This window comes from Aristolochia californica, unplaced genomic scaffold (genome assembly GCF_029961685.1).
Source record: "Aristolochia californica isolate CCGP_79_NKW_82.1479 unplaced genomic scaffold, dmAriCali1.0.hap1 SCAF_12, whole genome shotgun sequence".
NCBI lineage: Eukaryota > Viridiplantae > Streptophyta > Magnoliopsida > Piperales > Aristolochiaceae > Aristolochia > Aristolochia californica.
In genome coordinates, this window is record NW_027181793.1 from 19,451,300 (window position 1) to 19,472,068 (window position 20,769).

The 20,769-nt window shown below is 35.7% G+C and overlaps 2 protein-coding genes across 2 annotated transcripts; one reads left to right on the top strand and one right to left on the bottom strand.

Annotated features, from left to right (window-relative positions):
* The first annotated feature begins 7,347 nt into the window (after positions 1-7,347).
* On the top strand, positions 7,348-8,456 carry LOC137945660 (4,5-DOPA dioxygenase extradiol-like). Its single transcript, XM_068791621.1, has 3 exons — positions 7,348-7,572; positions 7,813-8,183; positions 8,264-8,456. The coding sequence occupies exons 1-3, from the start codon at positions 7,348-7,350 to the stop codon at positions 8,454-8,456; spliced, it is 789 nt and encodes a 262-aa protein (XP_068647722.1).
* Positions 8,457-12,339: 3,883 nt separating this feature from the next.
* LOC137945238 (pirin-like protein) lies at positions 12,340-13,010 on the bottom strand. The gene is made up of 4 exons (XM_068791018.1): positions 12,864-13,010; positions 12,722-12,771; positions 12,597-12,635; positions 12,340-12,497 (listed from the first exon to the last, which is right to left on the bottom strand). The coding sequence occupies exons 1-4, from the start codon at positions 12,980-12,982 to the stop codon at positions 12,457-12,459; spliced, it is 249 nt and encodes an 82-aa protein (XP_068647119.1). The 5' UTR covers positions 12,983-13,010; the 3' UTR covers positions 12,340-12,456.
* Positions 13,011-20,769: the final 7,759 nt, after the last annotated feature.

A 20,769-nucleotide genomic window follows, 5' to 3' on the forward strand; every position in this document is an offset into this window, starting at 1 on the left:
GTTAAAGTTTTTATTTAAGTTCTATGAGTTTGCTTTATTTTATTTTCAACAATTTTGAAAGAGATTCAAACATCTAGAATGGGAAAATAAAAAAACTTACTAAACAAAACACAGAAACCCGAATCGTTTAATGGGAAAATTTTCAGTAGATGGCAGAAACAGATGGAATACTGGTTAAAAACTTTAGAGTTATTCTTATTTGTGAGTGCCCCACCAGTTAGTAGCCCAAAGGACCATAAACCAGCAATATCAGGTGTTAAACACAAATATGAAAAAGATGATTATTTGTGTCATTGTTTGATCCTTAGTGCACTAAGCAATAATTTATATGACTTGTATTTTGATGCAAAAAGTACAAAAGGTTAGTTGATTTTCAAGACTTTGTTGATTAGCTCATGGAGCAAAAAGGAGATGACATGTTTGGGAAAAAAACTGGAGAAGAAAGAGGCTATGGACTTGTCCTAACCCTCCCCCTGAAGCTCTATTTATAGATGAGTAAAACTATAATATTAAAATTATGTCGCTAAAAATCAAAATAATTACATCAATGTCATCTTTATGTGATGACTCTTTATTTACCATAATGCCACCACTATGTGGGCCTTCCTTGGTCGGGTGGGCTTGAGGCCATCTTCCAATAAGGTTTATGGAGGACTTTAGAGTTAAATTACGGGCAAGAAACAAAATTTGAATAGAAATTTTTCATAGGAGAGTATTCACCTATATGATGGTAGATCGGTAATCAATCAACCACATGAAATTCAAAACATTGTTGCTACGATTATTGCCAAGGGTATCCCTATTGCTAAGAATTTCCTATTTCCAAGGTATTCCTATTGTTGCCAAGGGAATCTAGATGGTCAGACTTCTAGATTAGGATGAAACTTTAAAGAGAATTTTGCACAATAGATGAAGTGTTGGAGTCGATTTGATAAAAAAAGTACAAAAACGACAAAGAGAAAAACTTAGGCAATGGATATGAAGTTAGTGGAAGGGGAAATTTGATAGAATCAAAGAAGAAGCCCAAGAAATTCCTTGGTAATCCTAAACAAAATATTTTGTAGAACGGAACAAGAGGGCATGTCATGTCTATGGAAAATCGGGTAACTTTGCTAAACAAAGTACAAAAAAAAAAAATTAAAGGGCAAGGTGATAGTACGACTCCTCAGGCAGACTTGAAAATCCAAACTAGCTCGGTTGGAACCGATGAAAGGTTAGTAACAACTAACTTGGAAATATATCTAGAACTTAATACAACCGATTGGTGGATTGACATTGGAACAATTGTCCATATTTGTTCTGATATTTCCTATTTTTCTTTCTATTAGGAGGCTAAAGAGATTTGTTATAATGGGCAATTCCTGTGTTGCTCAAGTGATAGGTGAAAGAGAAATAGAGTTGAAGTTCACATCTGGGAACCCTCTCACTCTTCACAATGTGCAGTACAAGCCAGATGTATGAAGAATCTTGTTAACGGTTTCCTTCTGAGTCAATTAGGTTACAAATTAGTGTTTGAATAAAATAAGGTTGTAATTACCAAGGGTGGGTCTTTTGTAGGAAAGGGTTATGTTTCTAATGGTTTATTCAAATGAAATGTAATTTCTACCAAAAATATCAGTGAGAATAAAACTTCATCTTATGTCCTGCTAGTTGACTCTTTTGACTTATGGCATAGTAGACTTGGGCATGTAAATATGAATACTCTAAAAAGTAGAAGCTCTATAAAAAAAATACAAGGTTAAAAAATAAGTGTGAGATGTGTCCAATCAAAACAATCTAGAAAACTATTTAAGTCAACAAGTAGAAGCTCTGACCTTCTAGAATTTATACATAGTGATATCTGTGAGATGAGCCGTATTTTGACCAGAGGAGAAAAAAGGTATTTTATTACCTTTATAGATGATATTTCAAAATAATTCTATGTGTATCTAATTAGGCCTAAGGATAAAGTGTTAGAAAATTTTTAAAATTTTTAATCAGAAGAAGAAAATCAAACCCAAAAAACAATAAAAAAAACTTAGGTCAGATAGAGGAGGACAGTATAGTTCTATAGAATTTGGAAAATTCTTTTTAAATACTTTAAAGTATAGGGTTGCCTTGCTAAAGTTAAAATTAACTTTAACATGACAAAGCTGAGCCCTCAGACTTATGATGCAATTTTAATAGGATATGCAGAAAACAACAATGCATATTGGTTTTTAGTTGTAGATTCAAATTTACCTAAAATTTCTATAACTACTATTAAAGAATCTGATGATGCTGTAATTTTTGACAATGTGTTTCCCATGAAAGAAAAGAGAAAATTAGAAGTTGGAAAAACTTCTAGACACTGCGATGAGGATATTGAAACAGTGCAACAAACTAAACTTAGGGAGAGTAAGATACCTAGGATAGAAAAGAACTAAGGAGATGATTTTTACACATTCCTCACAGAGGATGACCCATTGACTTTTACCGAAGCAATGAAATCTTGTGAAACATCCATGTGGGAGGAAGTAGTTAAAAGTGAAATAGATTCAATTCTTTCACACCATACATGAGAATTAAAAGACTTACCTCCAAGGTCCAGAACAATTGGATGCAAATGGGTTTTCAAAAAGAAACATAATCCTGATGGGTCCATAGAGAAATGCAAAGATACATTAGTTGCTAAAGGTTTTAGTCAGAGAGAGAGGATCAATTTTTTTTTTTTTTTTTACACTTATTCAACAGTTACTAGGATAACTACAATTTGAGTGTTTATTGCAATGGTTGCATCATATAACCTCAAAATACATCAGATGGATGTTAAAACAACCTTTTTCAATGGAGAATTAGAGGAAGAAAATTATATGAAATAACCAGAGGGTTTTGTAATTCCTGGTCATGAGAATAAGTGTGTAAACTAGTCAAATATTTATATGGTCTACAACAAGCTCCTAGGTAGTGGCATGAAAATTTTGATAACGGTAATTCTATCATATGCTTTCAAAATATGTGATTTTGATAAATGTGTATATTTAAAAATATAAGATAAGGTTTTCATTATGTTATGTCTTTATGTTGATGACATCTTGATATTGGAAATGAAAATATCAAAATATTAGAGGTAAAAATATTCCATAATGATAATTTTGATATGAAAGACCTAGGGTTAGCGAATATGATATTAGGAATCAAAATAATTAAAAATATAAATGAGATTGCTTTGAGTCAATCTCATTATGTGAAAAAAGTTCTAAAACAGTTTCGATATGCGAAATGTAAACTAGTTAACACACCATATGATTCTAGCATAAAATTAAAGAAGAATGGTGGCGATAGTGTTTCACAGTTGATGTACTCTTAAATTATTGGAAGTCTCATGTATTTATCAAACTGTACTAGACCAGATATTTGCTTCGCGATAGGAAGACTATGTCGGTATACAAGTAACCCCGATAAAACTCACTGGGATACTATTGAAAGACTTCTTAAACATTTGAAAAGTACTATTAATCACATAATACAGTATTATGGTTTTCCAGCTATACTAGAAGGATACAGTGATGCTAACTAAATATCTAATTCCGATAACACTAAAGCCACTAAGTAGACCATGATTACTAGATCTACTATGGAGGCTGAAATGGTAGCCTTAGAGTTAGTTGTTGAAGTTGAATGGCTTAGAGGTCTATCATAAGACATTCCCATGATGGATAAGCCAATTCCCTCTATCTTAATTAATTGTGATAATCAAACGACTATTATGAAAGTTAAAAGTAAAAATCATAAGTCAAAGTCATCTAGGCATATTAAGCTTCGATATAAAATCTTGAGGACACTCACATCCACAAGTTATAACCTTGAGTTATAGTAAATCGATAGAAAACTTGGCAGATCACCTGACCAAGGGCTTGTTAAGAGGACAAGTACAATATCCTTTGAGGGTGATGAGACTAAAGCCTATTACTTGAGTTGCCGTCAGTGGCAACCCAACCTATGTAACTGAAAATTCCAAGATGAAGGTTCAATGGGAAAAATAAGGTGAATAAGTGACAGGTAGGAGCACCAAATTAAAGTGAATTTTATTCACATCCCATCTCTATGAAGTAGGTGCTTAACTGCATTGGATATGAGGTTGGTGTATTAACTTAATGATATCGAGGCTATGATAGAAAAGTATAAAGATGCAATTAGGGGTAGCATCGAGTCGATCCGAGCTCGAATCTGCATGTGTTCGAGCTGTGCTTGATTTAAATACTTCGAACTCGAGCTCGAACCGAGCCCAGCCTCGATCCTAAAATTAAAATCGAGTTCGAGCCCAATAATTTAACCGAGTTCAAGCTCAAGCTCAAGCTGAGACCTGGATCCAACCTACATTTAAAACTTGGCATAAATTACATCTCAAATAAACTATATATAAAATTATGCATAAATTTTACTTAAAAATTGGGCATGACCTCTGTACATAAACCCTACATAAAATTTTCTATACACTTTGCATGAAATTGTTCATAAACACTCATTCAATAATCAAACACAAATTTAAATAAAATATCAATATCAAGTTTACAATCACCTAAACAAAAACTATACATCCGGTATACATTTATGAACTCTAGCTCAAGATTTCATCTTCTCAAGATACATGATATATTGTTTCCAAAGAGAACATACAGTAATGAATACAACCATAACCGCTCTTCTACTGGTGATACAAATGCTGGGAAAACAAAAACAAAACCGTGGCACGACAACTGTGCTTAAATTTGATAATTGTTTTTCATATATGAATCAACTACCTTTTTTAATACTGATATTGTACTTCTTTTCGTATTGTCGGAGTCCTATTCAAACTTGCTCTTGTAAAATCAAGATTTGTCCCCAATATACTTGCCAACTACGCCAACTACACATCACCCATGTCAAACAGATGAATGATGCCCATTAAAGATGCAGTCCAACTGATCTTTAAATGAATGTTGCCCACAGAATATGCAATCCAGTATACATTTATAAAGTCTAGCCCAGCTTTGGTAATGATATTGAAAAACTCTTTGAACTCTTTAGAAGAAGAGAATTAGTTTGAAAAAAAGACCAGACGAGAGAACTCACCTACATAGATTCCTATTCACGAGTTGTTTAAGGGGTAATTTGGATTTGTGCCACCCATAAGACACAAATAAATCCAAGTAAATCTAGTACAATCATCAATAAGAGTTAAGAAAAAACGATGACCAGTATAAGAAACAGTTTGATATGGCCCCCAAATATCACAATGCACAAGATTAAAAGGAAATTTAGACAAATGATTATGGGATTCACAAGACAGCCCACGTTGTTTAGCAAGGGGACAAATATAACAAGAATCTAACTTATGTAATCTAGTTACATCACATTTCAACTGATCTTTCAAGGAATCAAGTTTCTTAAAAGAAATGTGTCCTAGCCAATTATGCCAAACATGAGCAGAAACATTGTTAACAAAAGCATTGGAAATAGAATTCAAACATTGAGCACTAAGAATATAGAGATCTTGGACTTTGTCACCCTTGCCAATGATCCTCTTGGTGGACAAATCTTGGATAACAAAACAATCAAGAAAGAACCTTACTGTAAGGCCAGATTCAGTAACTAAAGCACTAACAGAGATCAAGTTGAATTTGAATTGAGGGACAAATAGTACGTCTTTAAGCACAATGTTAGAATGCAGTTTAACATCACCAGCCAAATGGACCAAAATTTGAGAATGATTTGGCAAATTAACTATAGTGTGAGGAACATAATGGAAGGAAACAAAAACATGAGCTTGAGAACAAATATGTCGAGTAGCTCCCGAGTCAACAATCCAGAATTGATGTGAAGAAATTAGAGGATTTAAAGACACATAAAAACAAATACCTGCAAGGCAGTTGGTTGTAGAAGATTCCATAGTAGTGGTGATGTTTGTTGAGCTACTCAAATGTGTAGAAAGCATTGACATTAGCTGCTGATATTGATTTGAGTTAAGATTCTGCACAAAACTCCCAACAGAATTAGAACCTTGACTAGCATTAGCAGTAGAAACTTGATAAGCAGCAACATTAGAATTGTTGTTGGTTTTGGATTTATATCTAGGCAGATAACCATGGAGCTTGTAGCAACGATCTATACTATGTCCAAGATTCTTGCAATGAGTATAATAAAACTTGTCCCTTTTCTGATTCTTGGAAGCACTGTAATTGGAATTAAATTTTTGAGAGTTTTGATGACCAAATTTAGTAACTTCTGTTTTAACCGCAAATGCCATTGTACCAGTGGGTGTGTTCGAATCAGAGGCATGAGTAGTTTTCCTTTGTTGTTCCTCTTGAACAATCAAAGAAAAAACACGATTAATAGGAGGCTTCAGATCCATGAGAAGCAACTGACCACGAACTTGGGAGAAAGAATCATGGTGTCCCATTAAGAAGGACATTACATACTCCATATGATGATAATCAGTAAGGTTTTTAACTCCATCACAAGATCACTTTCCACAAGAGCAATTAGGACGGTAATTACTCAGTTCTTCCCAAATAGTTTTCATCTTTCTGAAATAAATGCTAACAGAATTCTGGTATTGACGCAAGTTCATCAGTTCTTGTTTAAGCTGAAAAATGCGACGTCCGTTCCTCTGTTAAAAACGATCACGAAGGTCTAGCCAAATCTCTCGGGCAGAAGCAACAAAAATAATACTTGCAGAAATTTCTTTGAAAACCGAATTCAAGATCCAAGAGATAACCATATTATTATTCCGAATCAAGGAGTCGAGCAAATTAGAATCAATACCTTGAGGTTCAGGAATGGAACCATCGACAAATCCCACTTTGTTCTTTACAGATAAGGCAATCAACATCGTACGACTCCAATTGATGTAATTTTCACCGATAAGCAGCTGTGAGACAAGAACTTACCTTGGGCTATCCGAATGATGAATATAATAGGGATTTGAAGGTTCTTCAATGGCGGAACGAGTCGAACTGGTACGCACACCAGAATCGGAAGCACTCGTCGATGAATAAGTCGCCATTGAGTGATGAAATAACCACGAATCTAGATTTCCAGATGATGTAACCAGATAACAAAATAAAGATTTCCAAGCTAGGAAAAATTAATGGATGAACCTTGATAATCGACGATACCCTATTAGATTCATACTATAGATCTCAAGCAAACACGCCCATCCTTGCTGACAGCTCCTTGACTGGTGGCGCAAACAACTCTTGACCAACTGGCTCAAGAAACCACGCTAAAGAAAAGATGGTCAAAGAGGAGAAGTCGATTGGGCGTGTCTGTCGTCTTCAATCTCCATTGACATCTATATAAGCAAATCCTCTTTCTTGGTCTCCCTGCAAAGACTCAAGCACCATGGACACCTTCTTCATTGGTCACGGAGCCCCAACTGTGGCCATCGACGCTTCGCTGCCGGTCAGGCCTTTCTTGCAGCAATGGCGGGAGAATATCTTGGGGACGAAGCCCAGAGGTATTCTCATCATCTCCGCTCACTGGGAAACAGCTGAACCCACCGTCACCGTTGTTGATCAAAACGATACCATCAACGTCTTTCAGATGTTTCCTGATCCCATGCCTCAGGTTTGGCTTTTGAACTCCGCTGCTCTCCTTTTTTTCTTTCAGTTATCTTTCCCATTCTGTTTGATATTTGAGAGCTGTTTTCGAGGAAGGGGTTTGACTGCCCGATATTGAACGCTGTATTCTACGTGTCTCTCGTTATTTTGGAATGATTTGGATAGTTTCTGTGTCATTTTATTCCACTGCAAGTTGTCATTTACCACTGATAAAAATCAACATGACGAGTATCCGTCTGCACTGCAGCTCCGTTATCCAGCGCCGGGATCCCCTGAACTGGCAAATCAAGTGAAGGAATTGCTGATCAAGGGAGGATTCGAGCAGGTGAAGGAAGAGAAGTGCCGGGGGCTCGACCACGGCGCATGGGTCCCCTTAATTCTCATGTACCCAAATGCCGACGTTCCCGTCGTCGAGCTCTCTATCCAAACAGACAAGGACGGAACCCATCACTACAACATGGGCAAAGCCCTGGCTCCCCTACGGGACCAAGGGATCCTCATCATCGGCTCCGGCAATGCCACCCATAATCTTCAGGTGCTTGGTTCTGATAACGAACCCGTCTTTCCTTGGGCTCTCGCCTTCGATACATGGCTCAAGGAATCACTCCTCGATGGACGGTAACAGCTCAACTCACGTCACTCAGTACTCGCAACGGTTGAATTTGTTTCTTTAAGACTGATCCATTCTTTGCTTTCAGACACGACGACGTGAACCACTACAACGTGAAGGCGCCGTTCCCGAAGATGGCGCATCCATCGCCGGAGCATTTCTACCCGTTGCATGTCGCGTTGGGGGCTGCTGGCGTGAAGGCGAAGGCGGAACTCATCCACCATAGCTGGTCTCTGGCTTCTCTCTCTTATGCCTCCTACCGTTTCGCAGCGGCTCAATGATGCTTTTAAACTCCTCTTTCATTTGTCAATTTGCTTTTCCATTGTAATTCTTTGCTCCTCCGTGTGTATTGGATAGGTTATGTTCTAATAAAGCCATTAGCCTCATCAACACTATTTTTGAAATACTTATTGCTTCTGGTTCTCAACGTTCTCATTCCAATTTTGGCTTTTCCGTGGTTGCTGTATTTAACAAACAAAAATGATCACATGGCTTTAATTAAAAATTTAAGGAACAGGACATGTCGCCATTAGAATGTCTTATAACTTGCAGTAACTACTCTTTATGATCACTAACTCACCTCTTGTGCTCTGCTTTCTAAAAGTAATACGACTTTATTGAGATTTGAATCCAGATCTCTAGTTGCTTGGTGCCATACCAAAAATGGAAATGGACAATACAGATAAGGCTTCAATCTCAAATTTCAATCTTCTTTGGAGCATGTATTCTAGTTCCACTCTGTCACAAAACCAAAAATTAAAAGCATGAAAAGCTATTTTCAAAAAAGAAGAGGACATGCTGGTAAAGAAATGGAAAATCGAAATTTTATTTGTCACATTTCAATTTTATTACTATATTAAACTTCATATTTAAGTCTCTGGTAAATAAAATATAATTAAAGTATGAATTTGATTAATTAATTACTTTTAATTTTGTGAAAATATATTATTAATTAATACCATGTAAAAACTTTATCTTATGTTATTAATATAATAATTTTTTATTCATTAATCAAATTTATTTTTTATTTATTCTATTGTATTTGTGGTTTAAAAGTAGTAATTAAAATACTGTTTTTAAATTTCGAAGACGAAGATAAAGATGAACTTGTCCACACTAACACCCTATTTCGAAGATTTAGAAGATGAACTTGTCCACACTAACACCCATTTCGAAGATGAAGATCATGTAGATGCATGAGATGAAGATGAAGATGAAGATCAAATTTTTGTTTTGTTGATTAGCCCCTCCTTAGGCAAGTGAGAAGAAGAAGATCTTGTAGATGACTCACATGATCTTCATGTTGGAGATGAACATGAACTTCAAAAATCCGTTTTGTTGACTAACCCCCCCTTAAAGAGTCTCATTTGAAAATTGATGTTAGTATGCTGAGAAATCATGGATTATTATGACAAAGCCTGAAAAATCTGAGTCATGGAGTACCGTAGAGGCAGTGAGCAGATTTCATAGGCACCTGTTGCTTGTTGGATGTTTGGCAAATACCTGATTGTTATTCCGATTGGCAAACACAATGTGTTGGCCTACTATATTTGTCAATATCTGGTTAAGGCTGCATTTTGTCAAGCTATAAAATCAACTTTTGACATTCCAAATGGGGTTTAGAACTTACTCTTCATATGCATTTATTTTATATAGTGTTTGGGATTCCAATGATACTGTTGTAAAGATTTGGCCTCCAATTTTATATTTTATTTAATGAATTTTTTGCTTCATGTTTTTAGGTGATGGGTTCAAATTTAATTTGACACACAAAAGTTCTAGTTCTGGGTACAATTTTTGTTTGTTTGGCCTTGGAAGGGTCGTGTGCTCCTCCTCACTCAAGGTTATTTGCATACTTTTTTTTCCCCTCTAGTTGAATTTTGGATAGTTTATATACATTTTGAACTACCTTTTTTCTGGACCGAGAATATAACCTTTGAGTTTGGTGTTTGTGTTACATTTTTGCATGTTATTTGACAGATTATTTTTTGTTATGCTATAGAAACGTCATGCACAGGCGAGGTTCTCCATGTCTAGGTCATACCTTCGGTTTTGTAGGCCTATCTAGTGCTTAGCCTGTTTGAAAAATATCTAACTTAAGACTTCGTTCGGGCAAAATTTTATGCCTTTTGTCCTAGTTCATTATAAAGTATATAAAAGTTAAAGTAATTGTCAAACTATCAATTCAATCATAGCCATAAGTACATTGAGGAAAGGGCGAGGACTCTCTGAGCCTTTATCCCTACCCAGGCTCTACCAAGACCATATACTAGTGAGAAACCTGCACAATTAACAACATATTTTAATAAGGGGAAAATGTGCATAAAAGTCACATTTTGTTTATAAGTCATGTTTTTAAATAAGTCACATTGGCATAATAAGTTTAGACGAGTATTTTTTTTATCAGACAATAATAAAATTTATTCTTTTGTTTTTGTCATAGGTGGATATTTTGCTCATGCAAACGGGGACTTAGCATATTGTTTTCTAGCATTAAAAGAAAAAGTTGGAGTTTATAAATGTATATTAGATTTATAGTTTTTGTTTGGGTGATAGTAAATTTGATATTGATATTTTATTTAAATCTTTGTGTTCAATCGAATAAAGTTTATGCATACTATTATGCAGTGTTTATGAATAATTTTATGAAGTTTATAGATAATTTAATGTAGGTTTATGTACAAAGGGCATGCCCTATTTTAAGTAAAAGTTATGCATGATTTTATATACAATGCACTTGATATATATTTTATGCAAAGTTTTAAATGAAGGTTGGAGTTCGAACGCTGCTCAAGCTCAAGCTTGAATTCGATTAAATTTATTGGGTTCGAGGTCGATTCCAATTTTAGACTCAAGGCTGGGCTTGACTCGAGTTTGAGGTCGAAGTATTTAAATCAAGTCCAACTCGAACGTATGCAGGTTCAAACTCGACTTGTCTTGATGCCACCCCTACCACTGCTTTTTTTTAAGTTCAACCCCATCAAACAAATGAAAATGGTAGTTTATTGGAAAAAAAATGAAACTATCATAGAAATTCAAATAAATAACAAAAATAGTACTCAAGTGGATACGGTAGTCTCCCTTGCGTACACGATATTTCTTTTGTAGGAGCAAAAAAAAAAAGAAAAATGAGTTCACATAGTTTAGGAAGAAAGATTTCCAAAAAAAGGGACGACATTATGGTAAAACTTTTAATTATTTTTATGTATATTTTCATGTAATTTCTCTTATATCAAGTAGACGAATCAATGAAACATAAACTATTGATGCACAACTTCCACATGTGGTGTTTAAGTGGGTGAATTGGAAGTTATTCACTATAGGGTCCATATTGTCAACATAGTTCCATTTGGATTGCTCCACCTTATTTTCCATAAGCTGCTTCAAATGAGTTCACCAATTAATCGGTTATTTCAGCCCATCGGCATCAACAAACCCTCTAGGAACCGATATTTGTTTTATATTTGTTTTATGCTAACTTTTTTCCAAGTAGGGATATCTAGGTAATTTTGGTCAACCCTAGAGTATCTATATTTTAACTTGAAATCAAATAGCATTTAATCAATTAAGCTATAGTTGAAAGGTACATACAAAATTTAATCATCAAAATTAGAACCTCAATCAATGGTTCAAATTGTCGACATTGATCAATAATCAAGATTGAAGGAAACCTAATTGCCAGTTGATCGATGGTCAAAGTTAAAACACTTGACAATAAAAGCATAAAGCTTTTGTCAAAAAGTTAGTCAATTATCAAAATTAAAACTTTTGTTAAAATTTAGATCAGTTATTAAGATCATAGGTTATAATCAGTGATTAAGATGAAGTAGAGTGTAACATATCAAAAGTGACCCACATGTCTCGGATGACATTATGGTAAATAGGAGAACTATTTAATAAAACGTAATATAACTTTGTAATTATACAAGTTGGCGTATGTTCCTCTCTCCCACAAGTTAGGATTTATCCTTAAAAATTTTGATTAGAAATCAACGTCTAAAACAGTAAAGGTTACAAGACCAAGAATTTTCTAACTCCGATTAATGGCGACATTTGCCCGAGGGGACGTGGTCACGCGAGGGTCCGAGTGCTCGACCCTAAAAAAGATTGGCGGACCCGAGGGTTTTACAACACATTACATTACCCTCAAAATACACCCCGCGCTTTCTTTCTGTCTCTTCTTCTCTAAGCAAAGCTCGGCCAGACGCAGCCGTTCTCGTCCCTATCTTGAAACAGCGATCAAGGAGTGGCGCCTACGGATTAAATCAGGTAAGTTCAATTTCAAAAAGCTCCATCCAGCATGTACGTAACAGTTTCAAAACCTGAAAACAGAGCAGACGTACACAACCTGGTAAGAGTTAACGGAAAACAAAGAAGCCGAGAAGAATTACGATAACAAAGCCACGAAATGGTTGCCTGACCTCTGTGTGGATGATCGGGAAAACCAGCAGGCGGTGACACTGCAATGTCATCGAAACAAGAACAAACGTTACAAACCACGTTCAGCACTGAACCTTAAAACAAAAAGAACACAGGCCGCACGCACCTGAGAACTCATCCAATAAAAGAAAAGGGTCCAAAGATCGCAATTCCATCCTGCAAACAGAAAACCAAAAGACCCATTAGAAATCAACGATCAACTATCAAAAACGAACAAAAGAATAAAACCAAAACACGAAAAGACCCACCTTCCAATGCTCCTCCTAACCACCACTCCTTCCCCTTCACGTTGCGGCTTCGCCAAGACCCTTTTCACCACCGATCTTGGCGTGTCGAAAGAGGAGCTTTCGTCTGAAGATCTCGACATGGTTGTTGCGTATAACCGAGAGGCGGTTACTGTTCTGCTTCCGATAGGGGAGAAATGGAGTAGGAGGCGAAGATTTATAGGCGTAAATCGTCGTGTCAGTTTGCAGTTTTCCCTGTTGCTACTTTTTGCCTATCAAGTAACGTTTCTTCAAATTTTCGACAAAAAAAAAGACTCCCAAATTAATTTTTTTTCCATCCATGTAGGAGAGAGAATGTGAAGGAAAAGGTTCTGTTAATGGAAAGAAAGTTAAAATCCAGGAAGCAGGTTTGGATCGTCCCACAGGTAACCGGAGACATGTGCTGATCATGATGATGATGATGTCAATCTCTTGTAATCATGACGTCCCTGCACTCTTCAACTACTAAATCATCCCAATTTCTTTTTTCCTTTACTTGCAGTGGTAATACTTAATAGCAGTTTCTGAACACTGAGAATCAAATCAATCCATCAATCCCTCTATAATGGGTTACTGATCTTGTTTCAATTCTGGAATTTTTAGTAATTATAAAGTAATAATAATAATAATAATAATTATAGACTACCGAACATGGATCCATTGTTCATAAAATCATAGTTATTGAAAATATTTACTAAAAACTAAATAAAATTTTAATAAAATTAATAATTGAAAGTTTTCGAGGATATATCTCTTCCAAACTTCTTGGGGATGGAAAAACTGGTTCCGCAGAATTTTAGTAAACTTTGTTGTCTTGGTGGGTAGCAGTTTAGTAGCCATTAGGAAGCAGAAGAACCCGAAAAAGAGTAAAAGGAAAGAGAAAAGAGGGTAGATGTTTCTTGATGTTTGTGATTTAAAATATTCTGTTCCAACTGTTCATAAATCAGAACTGGTGACTCAGATCATACATAAGCATTACGTTTTGGCTGATTGATCAATAAAACAAGTCTGATCCGTAAGTCCCACAAAACATCTTAGCAATCTCATCTTGTCATGTCATTCAGTCAGTCTTTGCTAATCGTGATAATAACATTGGAACCTAAGATTAAGATGAGAGACAGACAGAGAGAGACAGAGAAAGACAGTTTTCCCATGTTCAGTCATTTGGGTCAGAAATAGCTGCTCTAGTTTATTTATATATATATATATAATTATATATCTTTGGAATTTTATTTGAGTCTAGTTTCCAACTCGAAAAGAATCGTTGAAATCAGATTTTTATAGAAAGAGAAATCACCATTTGAAGCAGCAAAGGTCAAGCAGAAGAAAAGATTCATGCGACAGTAAAATGCTTCAATTTTTTAGTTATTTTATGCCATCAAGAACGACTCTTTATATGGAGAATTATATATCTAAAGAAATATCTATTAGGCTATTTTCTTACCTATTCAACCAATTCTAAATCTAAGTGTTTTATATGGATACATTGATCTCGGAAGAGTCAATAGTCATGCTGGCTAAAGAAGAAAGAGTACTTAGTTCGGCCAGATTACAGAGACTGAAATCTATCAGATTATTTATCTCAAAAGAAATATATTTTTTGAAGAGGAGTTATTCTTAGATGAATGGTATTTAAGTCTAGTTTTATAAGGAGAATTTTTTATGTCAATCTGATCTATATTTAAGAAGATATTCACATTGGAAGAATCAAAGGTCATGCTGGTATCCAGTTGCATGCGAAGATCCGAATTTAAGCCAAATTTGTTGCTTCATTTTTTTAGTTTTTGTTAATGATCAACAATATCAGGAAAGTATCTCATGATCTACCCTTAGAAAGTTTTTATTTGTTAACTAACAATATCAGGACAGAATCTTTAGGTGATCATCTTATTTTCTGTAACTTTCCTTGATGTATTTGTCAAAGAGAAAAAGTGTTCATAATATGAATTATGGCAAGTTCCAAAAAAAGTAGTTATTTAATGCTGAAAATTACAAAAGTATCTATGTAAGGAGATTTTGATCTAGGTTCAGATTCAAAACGCTTGTTTCTTCTCTAGTTATGAGAAACCCTTGCAACATATTAACATCACATTGGAGAAACACTCGGTGTACTTATCCCCTTATGAAGTGAGCAACCTCGCTTAACCTATCAAATCCTTTCAAGCTATAAATGGTCTAGCCTCAAGCTTTGCCTTCAATTTTTTATCTTGCCTTTTGGAATCGGCTTCATTCTATAATTACATCTCTAAGCATGAACTAGATTCAGAAATGGGACACTTATGGCATTGGCTGCTAATTAATTGGTTTAATATGGCTAGCTCTCGGTTAGGTGTCTAAATTAATCACCGATGCAGTAAGCGTGGAAGCAACATGCACTGCTGCTTTATTCACTCTTCTCTATTTTTTAGATGACCTTGCGGCTGCTTTCGGAACCAGCCACACTCAGTGCAGTTATTTTTTTTTAGAAGATTAACAACACTTGGTTCAACTTATTGGTAGTTTATTACTTGATTCTAACTTATTATTCGGTGCACATCTTCCTTATTCAAGGATGGACTCACTATGGATTATTTCATGTGTCTTTATTACCCTTAAAAACTTTCATTATTTGGCATGTGCTATTTGGACATTGGCTCATTACTGCAGGTGCTATTGTGTCTCATGGTTGAGACATTATTATTGAAGGACTACTCGGTTGCTTGCCTTAGGTTCATTATTTGCTGACTATTGTCAGCATTGGTTCATCTGATGAAGAATTTAAATTCCTTAGGAAAATAAAGCACATGATGACCCGACTTCTGCAACTTACCTTCCTCATTACCCATTTCCCTTTGGCAGTGTTTCTCCTACCATCTTTTATTTGACTCTTGTTTACCCCCTTTGGCCAACCCTTTTTGGTGCATGTTATGGTTGGTCCTTTATATATATATGGGTGTTTTTAACTCTATTAAGACTTTTTATTGGTACCCTAGGGTTTTTTATTGTCGTCTTGTGAATAACGGACATTACCCACTTTAGTGATTATTATCATTATTTGTTTGAAATCATTTGAGGTTGGTGTCAACTTATATTTTACCACCCATGTCTACCCTTTGAGAGTCTACACCCGATTTCGTACTTATCCTTGGGACACCATGATGGAAGAAATTTTTACTATATTATGTTATTTGTTTCAAGCTGGGATCACTACCATTGCCTCCCAACTTGAAGGGGAATGTTGGAAGATATCAATATATTAGAGTGTCATTGATGTAATTAGTTTACGTTTTTGTCTCTTCTTTACTCTTACTAAGGTGAAGGGTATAATTATAATATTAATATTTTGTCATTTGTAAATTGAGCTTAAAGGGGAGGGTTTGGAATAAGTCCATTACCTTATTCTTCCTCCTCTTTTCTCCAAATTTGTCACTTCTTCCTCTTCTCACCCCTTAATCCTCGTCTACTTTGATTATACATCATGAAATCCTAAGTTTCAATATCTCTCTGGTTGATTTATGTTTTTTACAACTTGGTGAGAATTTGGACCAATGGCCAAATAAATCTCATCCTCATTCCTTGACAAGCTCCTGGGTGCCTTACTAGTGCATGCAAAAAAAGGATTTCTCCATTCCATAAGTTAAAGAAGATGTTTCATCACATCTCGCAGGATGGTAATCCTCCTAGATAGAACCAGTAGGTTCAACATTCATAGCCAAATGACAATGGTCCAAAAGAGGCTGCACATGAGTGTTTGGCTCCCGCCTAATGCTTTGCGTAAGAAAAAAAAATAGGAAAAAAATTCAAGAGTAGTAGAAAATAATACACAACACACAGGTGAACTTACTAAACTTTCACTCATGTTGTAAATTCAGACAGAGTTCTAATATCACTTGATTTACAGTCACCATCATCTTTATTGGTTATCTATTAATCATGGATATGCCTGTTATTTATTTAAAATTTGAAGACATTTTCTCATGCAATAATATATTTTGTAAGAAACACTGAACATACAAATAAACACTAAGAGGCCTTTTCCACATAAGAGCAAAGAAACTAAATGATTTTTTTGGGAATCGAACCTAGATTCTCAAGTTAAAGTGGTGCCTTGTCCATTATGCCACAAAGTCTTCAATGACTCTTTAACTCTTCCATTACAAAATTCATGGACCGTCCAATAGATAAATAAAACGCAGGAGGAAGGATTGGGTTCAAATGGTATTGCATTTTAAGACATATAGATATTGTACCTTGGAGGTGATTTGTCATTGCAACAATTTCTAAACATTCAACCACGCAATATGATTTTGGGTCCATAAAGAATGCCACCTACAAATTTTATTTCAAATCAAGGTTGGAAATCTCAACCACGTCTACGATTATGCTTTAAAAATCATGTTTTTATATATTTGATGTTTAAGTAACCCTACCTTAAGCTAGAATTTCAGATAAAGCATGTGCCTTCTCACAATCTCACTGGCACATACAGTTTTAAAATAATTACTAATCAAATTTTATATTTTTCTTAGGGAATTTCACTTAAATACCCATTTAAAATAACATATTTTTAAAAATACCGACGCCATCAAAATATTTCTAAAACTACCCAACTTTGACCGGTCAAATGCATATGTGTGCAATCAAAAGCCACACATAAGCTTTGACTGCTCATGTGTCACCACATCATCAGTGTAGTAAACATAGATCGACACGTCGTCTGACACGTCATTATTTTACCACGTCATCTGCCACGTAAGCTGCCACGTCATTAAATAAAAATTAAATATATTTTTTTAAAAAATAAAAAAATCAGATAATTTTTTATTACCTAATATCTATAATATTGGACATTTATATTTGGGAAAAGTAATAAATGTTATGTCTCGAAGCCTAAAAATTATTTTAGAGTTTAAAAATGCAATTTATTTGTATAATTTTTATCACATTATTTACAAAATAATTATTTACATTATTTAAGTTGGTTATTTGTGTTATTATTTTAAAAAAATTAGATAGTGATTTTGAGAATGTGATGGAAAGATTTTGAGATTTTGTAATTGAATAACAGACCTTTAACATCTTTTAATTACTGACTGTTTACCTAAATATGATTATATTGATTAAAATAATTAATAACATTTATTAATTAATGTTCATTAATTATTTAAGTTACAATTTTACAATTAGATTTATACTTTAAAAAGTTACAAAATATTTTTCTCGGTTCCGAAGAAACCAGGAGAAAAGTATGGTAACTCTGTCTGAAACTAACGAATTCCACACTTTCCAACTGTCTTTTCTCGGTTCCGAAGAAACCAGGATCAGTCCTAACTAACTGAATCCAAATAGATTGAACATTTATGATTACTAACAACAAACTAAATCAAAATAGATTCAGCATTTATGATTACTAACTGGCATCAGTAGAATACGAGTGACGGTTGCCAATTTAGGCAACTGTCTTTCCTGATTGGATTTGAATCAGAATCAGGATGCAACTAGAAGTAATTTGCCGCGTTGTAAACCATTTAAAATCCGCCCCATTCTCTTCGGTTTTACCTTCTTCCAGAGACTGCAGTGAGACTGAGATGGCAGAGAGTGGGAAAAGAAAGCGTTGCCGCAAGGTCGTTACAGACGAAGAAGCTGACTTACTGGCGTTTCTTGAGAAGAAGAGGCTGAAGCTAGAAGAGGAAGAGCGGCAGCCGAAGAGGAAAGCCGAACCGGAGTTGCTGGAATCACTTGCTAAGCTGTACAGCGATTTCACCGAGCCCGTATGGCTGGGCCAGAAGAGGATCACCAAGACGGACATACATCGCCATCATCAGAGGTTCTTCATCCCTCGCTCCGTTGTCCAAAAGCTGAAGCCTCACCTGAAGTGTTGGGAGAGAGGTGAGATCGAACCCCACGATGGTTCGGGCATTTACAAGATTATCAGGTTTTTGGGATTCTTAAAAAAAAGGACAAATTCCACCTTGTTTAAGTTGGGTAGCTGGTCCCATCTTTAAAAAATTTCAGAGTTGGGAGGAAGCCATTGAAAATCTTTAGTATATATTTCTTCCACGCTTTCCAAAACCAATCATCGGGACAGGATAACATAGAGAAAAACACGACATGGTAACGTTTCTGCTTTCATTGGTTCCCACTCTAGGCCGCCACCACTCAACCGATAGAATTTGGTGAGTAATAATTCAAACCAAACACCAGCCAATCCACACTGTGAAGTCCTCCAGCCATGTCCCATCCTCAGACTGCAGCTGAAAAAAAACAAGCGTTTTGCCTTATGTTTCGTTCAGAAGCCGAGGACGCTGTTCAAGCCACATTGACAAAAACACAAAAACCTGATACAACTAAATAAACTTCGAGTTTTTCACCTTACCCAAGTCCTTCAAATGCTCATCTCCACTCTGCATGGCGGTGGTGAATGGATGCTGATCAATAATGTGCATAGTGGTTGTGAATGGCGACTTGGACTGAAAATTGTAGTTGGAAACAGTTGTCTCATAGACCAGGGAGTTCTGACGAAGTGGACCAAATCACCTAGCACCAAGAGAGCAGATATCCCAAATTGACAGTCGAAAATCAAAGTCTTAGAGATAATGATCTCGATGGGCATCGTGAATCACGTTCTGATTGGAGGAATCAACCGGCCACCATTAAACATTCGAGTACCAGTCGTCTATTCCCCTTAGAATGCAGAAGCACAGCCAGATTCAAGGTAGAAACCTGTCTCATTTACGATAGAAGCGAATTCCAGTGAAGTAACAATAAATATATGATACCCATTACCATACGAGGTTGAGATACAGAGAGCACTGTAATCATGATCGGCAACGAAGCTTCAAATGTGCTTTTGGGAAATTTTGTCAATGGGTTTCCCACCAGGTTAAAGTGAGTCAACTTCTAGAAGTAAAGTTTGGGAGTTGAGACTCCACCATGAGAATGGTGGGAGAGGAGCAGATTTTGGGTAGAAGAAAAGGCGCTTGAGGCTCTCGTGTACAATATTGAAGTACTTGAAAATCTGATGCACATCAGTAGTCTATCGTCTCTTTGACCTTTGGGAGTTAAAAAATTGTCACAAAAAGAAAGGCGATCATTCCAAAAATTGCTGAACAAGAAGCGAGACAGACATATCACCACTTGAACTCCAAAAACCAGTGTCATAAACCCATTTTCCGAGGGGTTGTTGCAGTTTTGTAGAATTTTCTGCTCCTTACCATCTTTTTGGTTTTTTTTTTTTTTTTTTTTTTGTGGGTAATAGAGGAGAGGACACACCACCCTCCCCCTCTCTTTCATCACTACTTGTACTCTTTGGTTCATCGAGAAAGAGAGGGTAGGTCCCTTCCCCTGTCACAAATATAACTCTTATTTCTCAAAAGGCAAGGGAGGCCTCACTAGCTACCCACGAAGTTGGGAGGACCAAGGACTTCTAACTTGCCTCCAAAAGAAGCTGTCACCACTCATTCCCAGTGGCACCTGGTCCTTTCTTTCTTCTTTCATTCCATTTTTCCTCTTTCACTAAAGCCTCTCCCCATCTCCATCGTGGTCTCCGGTGATGTTGTCGCTATCTGGTTACAATTATATTGCAAGGTATGAACAAGAAAGAAGATCCAAAAAATAAGCATGAGTATTAAAAATATAAAGTAATGGATATCCATGGCAAGATATATTTACGAAGCCTCAAAATAGGCTTTTATGCTACTGCCCTCATGTGAGTCTTGTATCTGTGAAATTGGGGACATTTCTATTTGAGGCGCCATAGGTTGGATTAGAGGCATTGGGTGAGATTTTCTCTATTTTTTAATGTCGAGTGCCAATTATTATGTATTTTTTATGTATGCACTATAAATTGTTATTAGTTGATACCTTTTGATAATAGTAAATGTTGCTTTTTAGTTTATTTCTATTGACAAGT

Bases quoted from the DNA above. Each gene is read 5' to 3' on its own strand.
- LOC137945660 (XM_068791621.1), top strand. From the start codon at position 7,348: ATGGACACCTTCTTCATTGGTCACGGAGCCCCAACTGTGGCCATCGAC. The intron at 7,573-7,812 runs GTTTGGCTTTTG...TCTGCACTGCAG, and splicing joins TTCCTGATCCCATGCCTCAG to CTCCGTTATCCAGCGCCGGG. The intron at 8,184-8,263 runs GTAACAGCTCAA...CTTTGCTTTCAG, and splicing joins GAATCACTCCTCGATGGACG to ACACGACGACGTGAACCACT.
- LOC137945238 (XM_068791018.1), bottom strand. From the start codon at position 12,982: ATGTCGAGATCTTCAGACGAAAGCTCCTCTTTCGACACGCCAAGATCG. The intron at 12,772-12,863 runs GTGGGTCTTTTC...TTCTGTTTGCAG, and splicing joins GTTAGGAGGAGCATTGGAAG to GATGGAATTGCGATCTTTGG. The intron at 12,636-12,721 runs GTGCGTGCGGCC...ATGACATTGCAG, and splicing joins TTTATTGGATGAGTTCTCAG to TGTCACCGCCTGCTGGTTTT.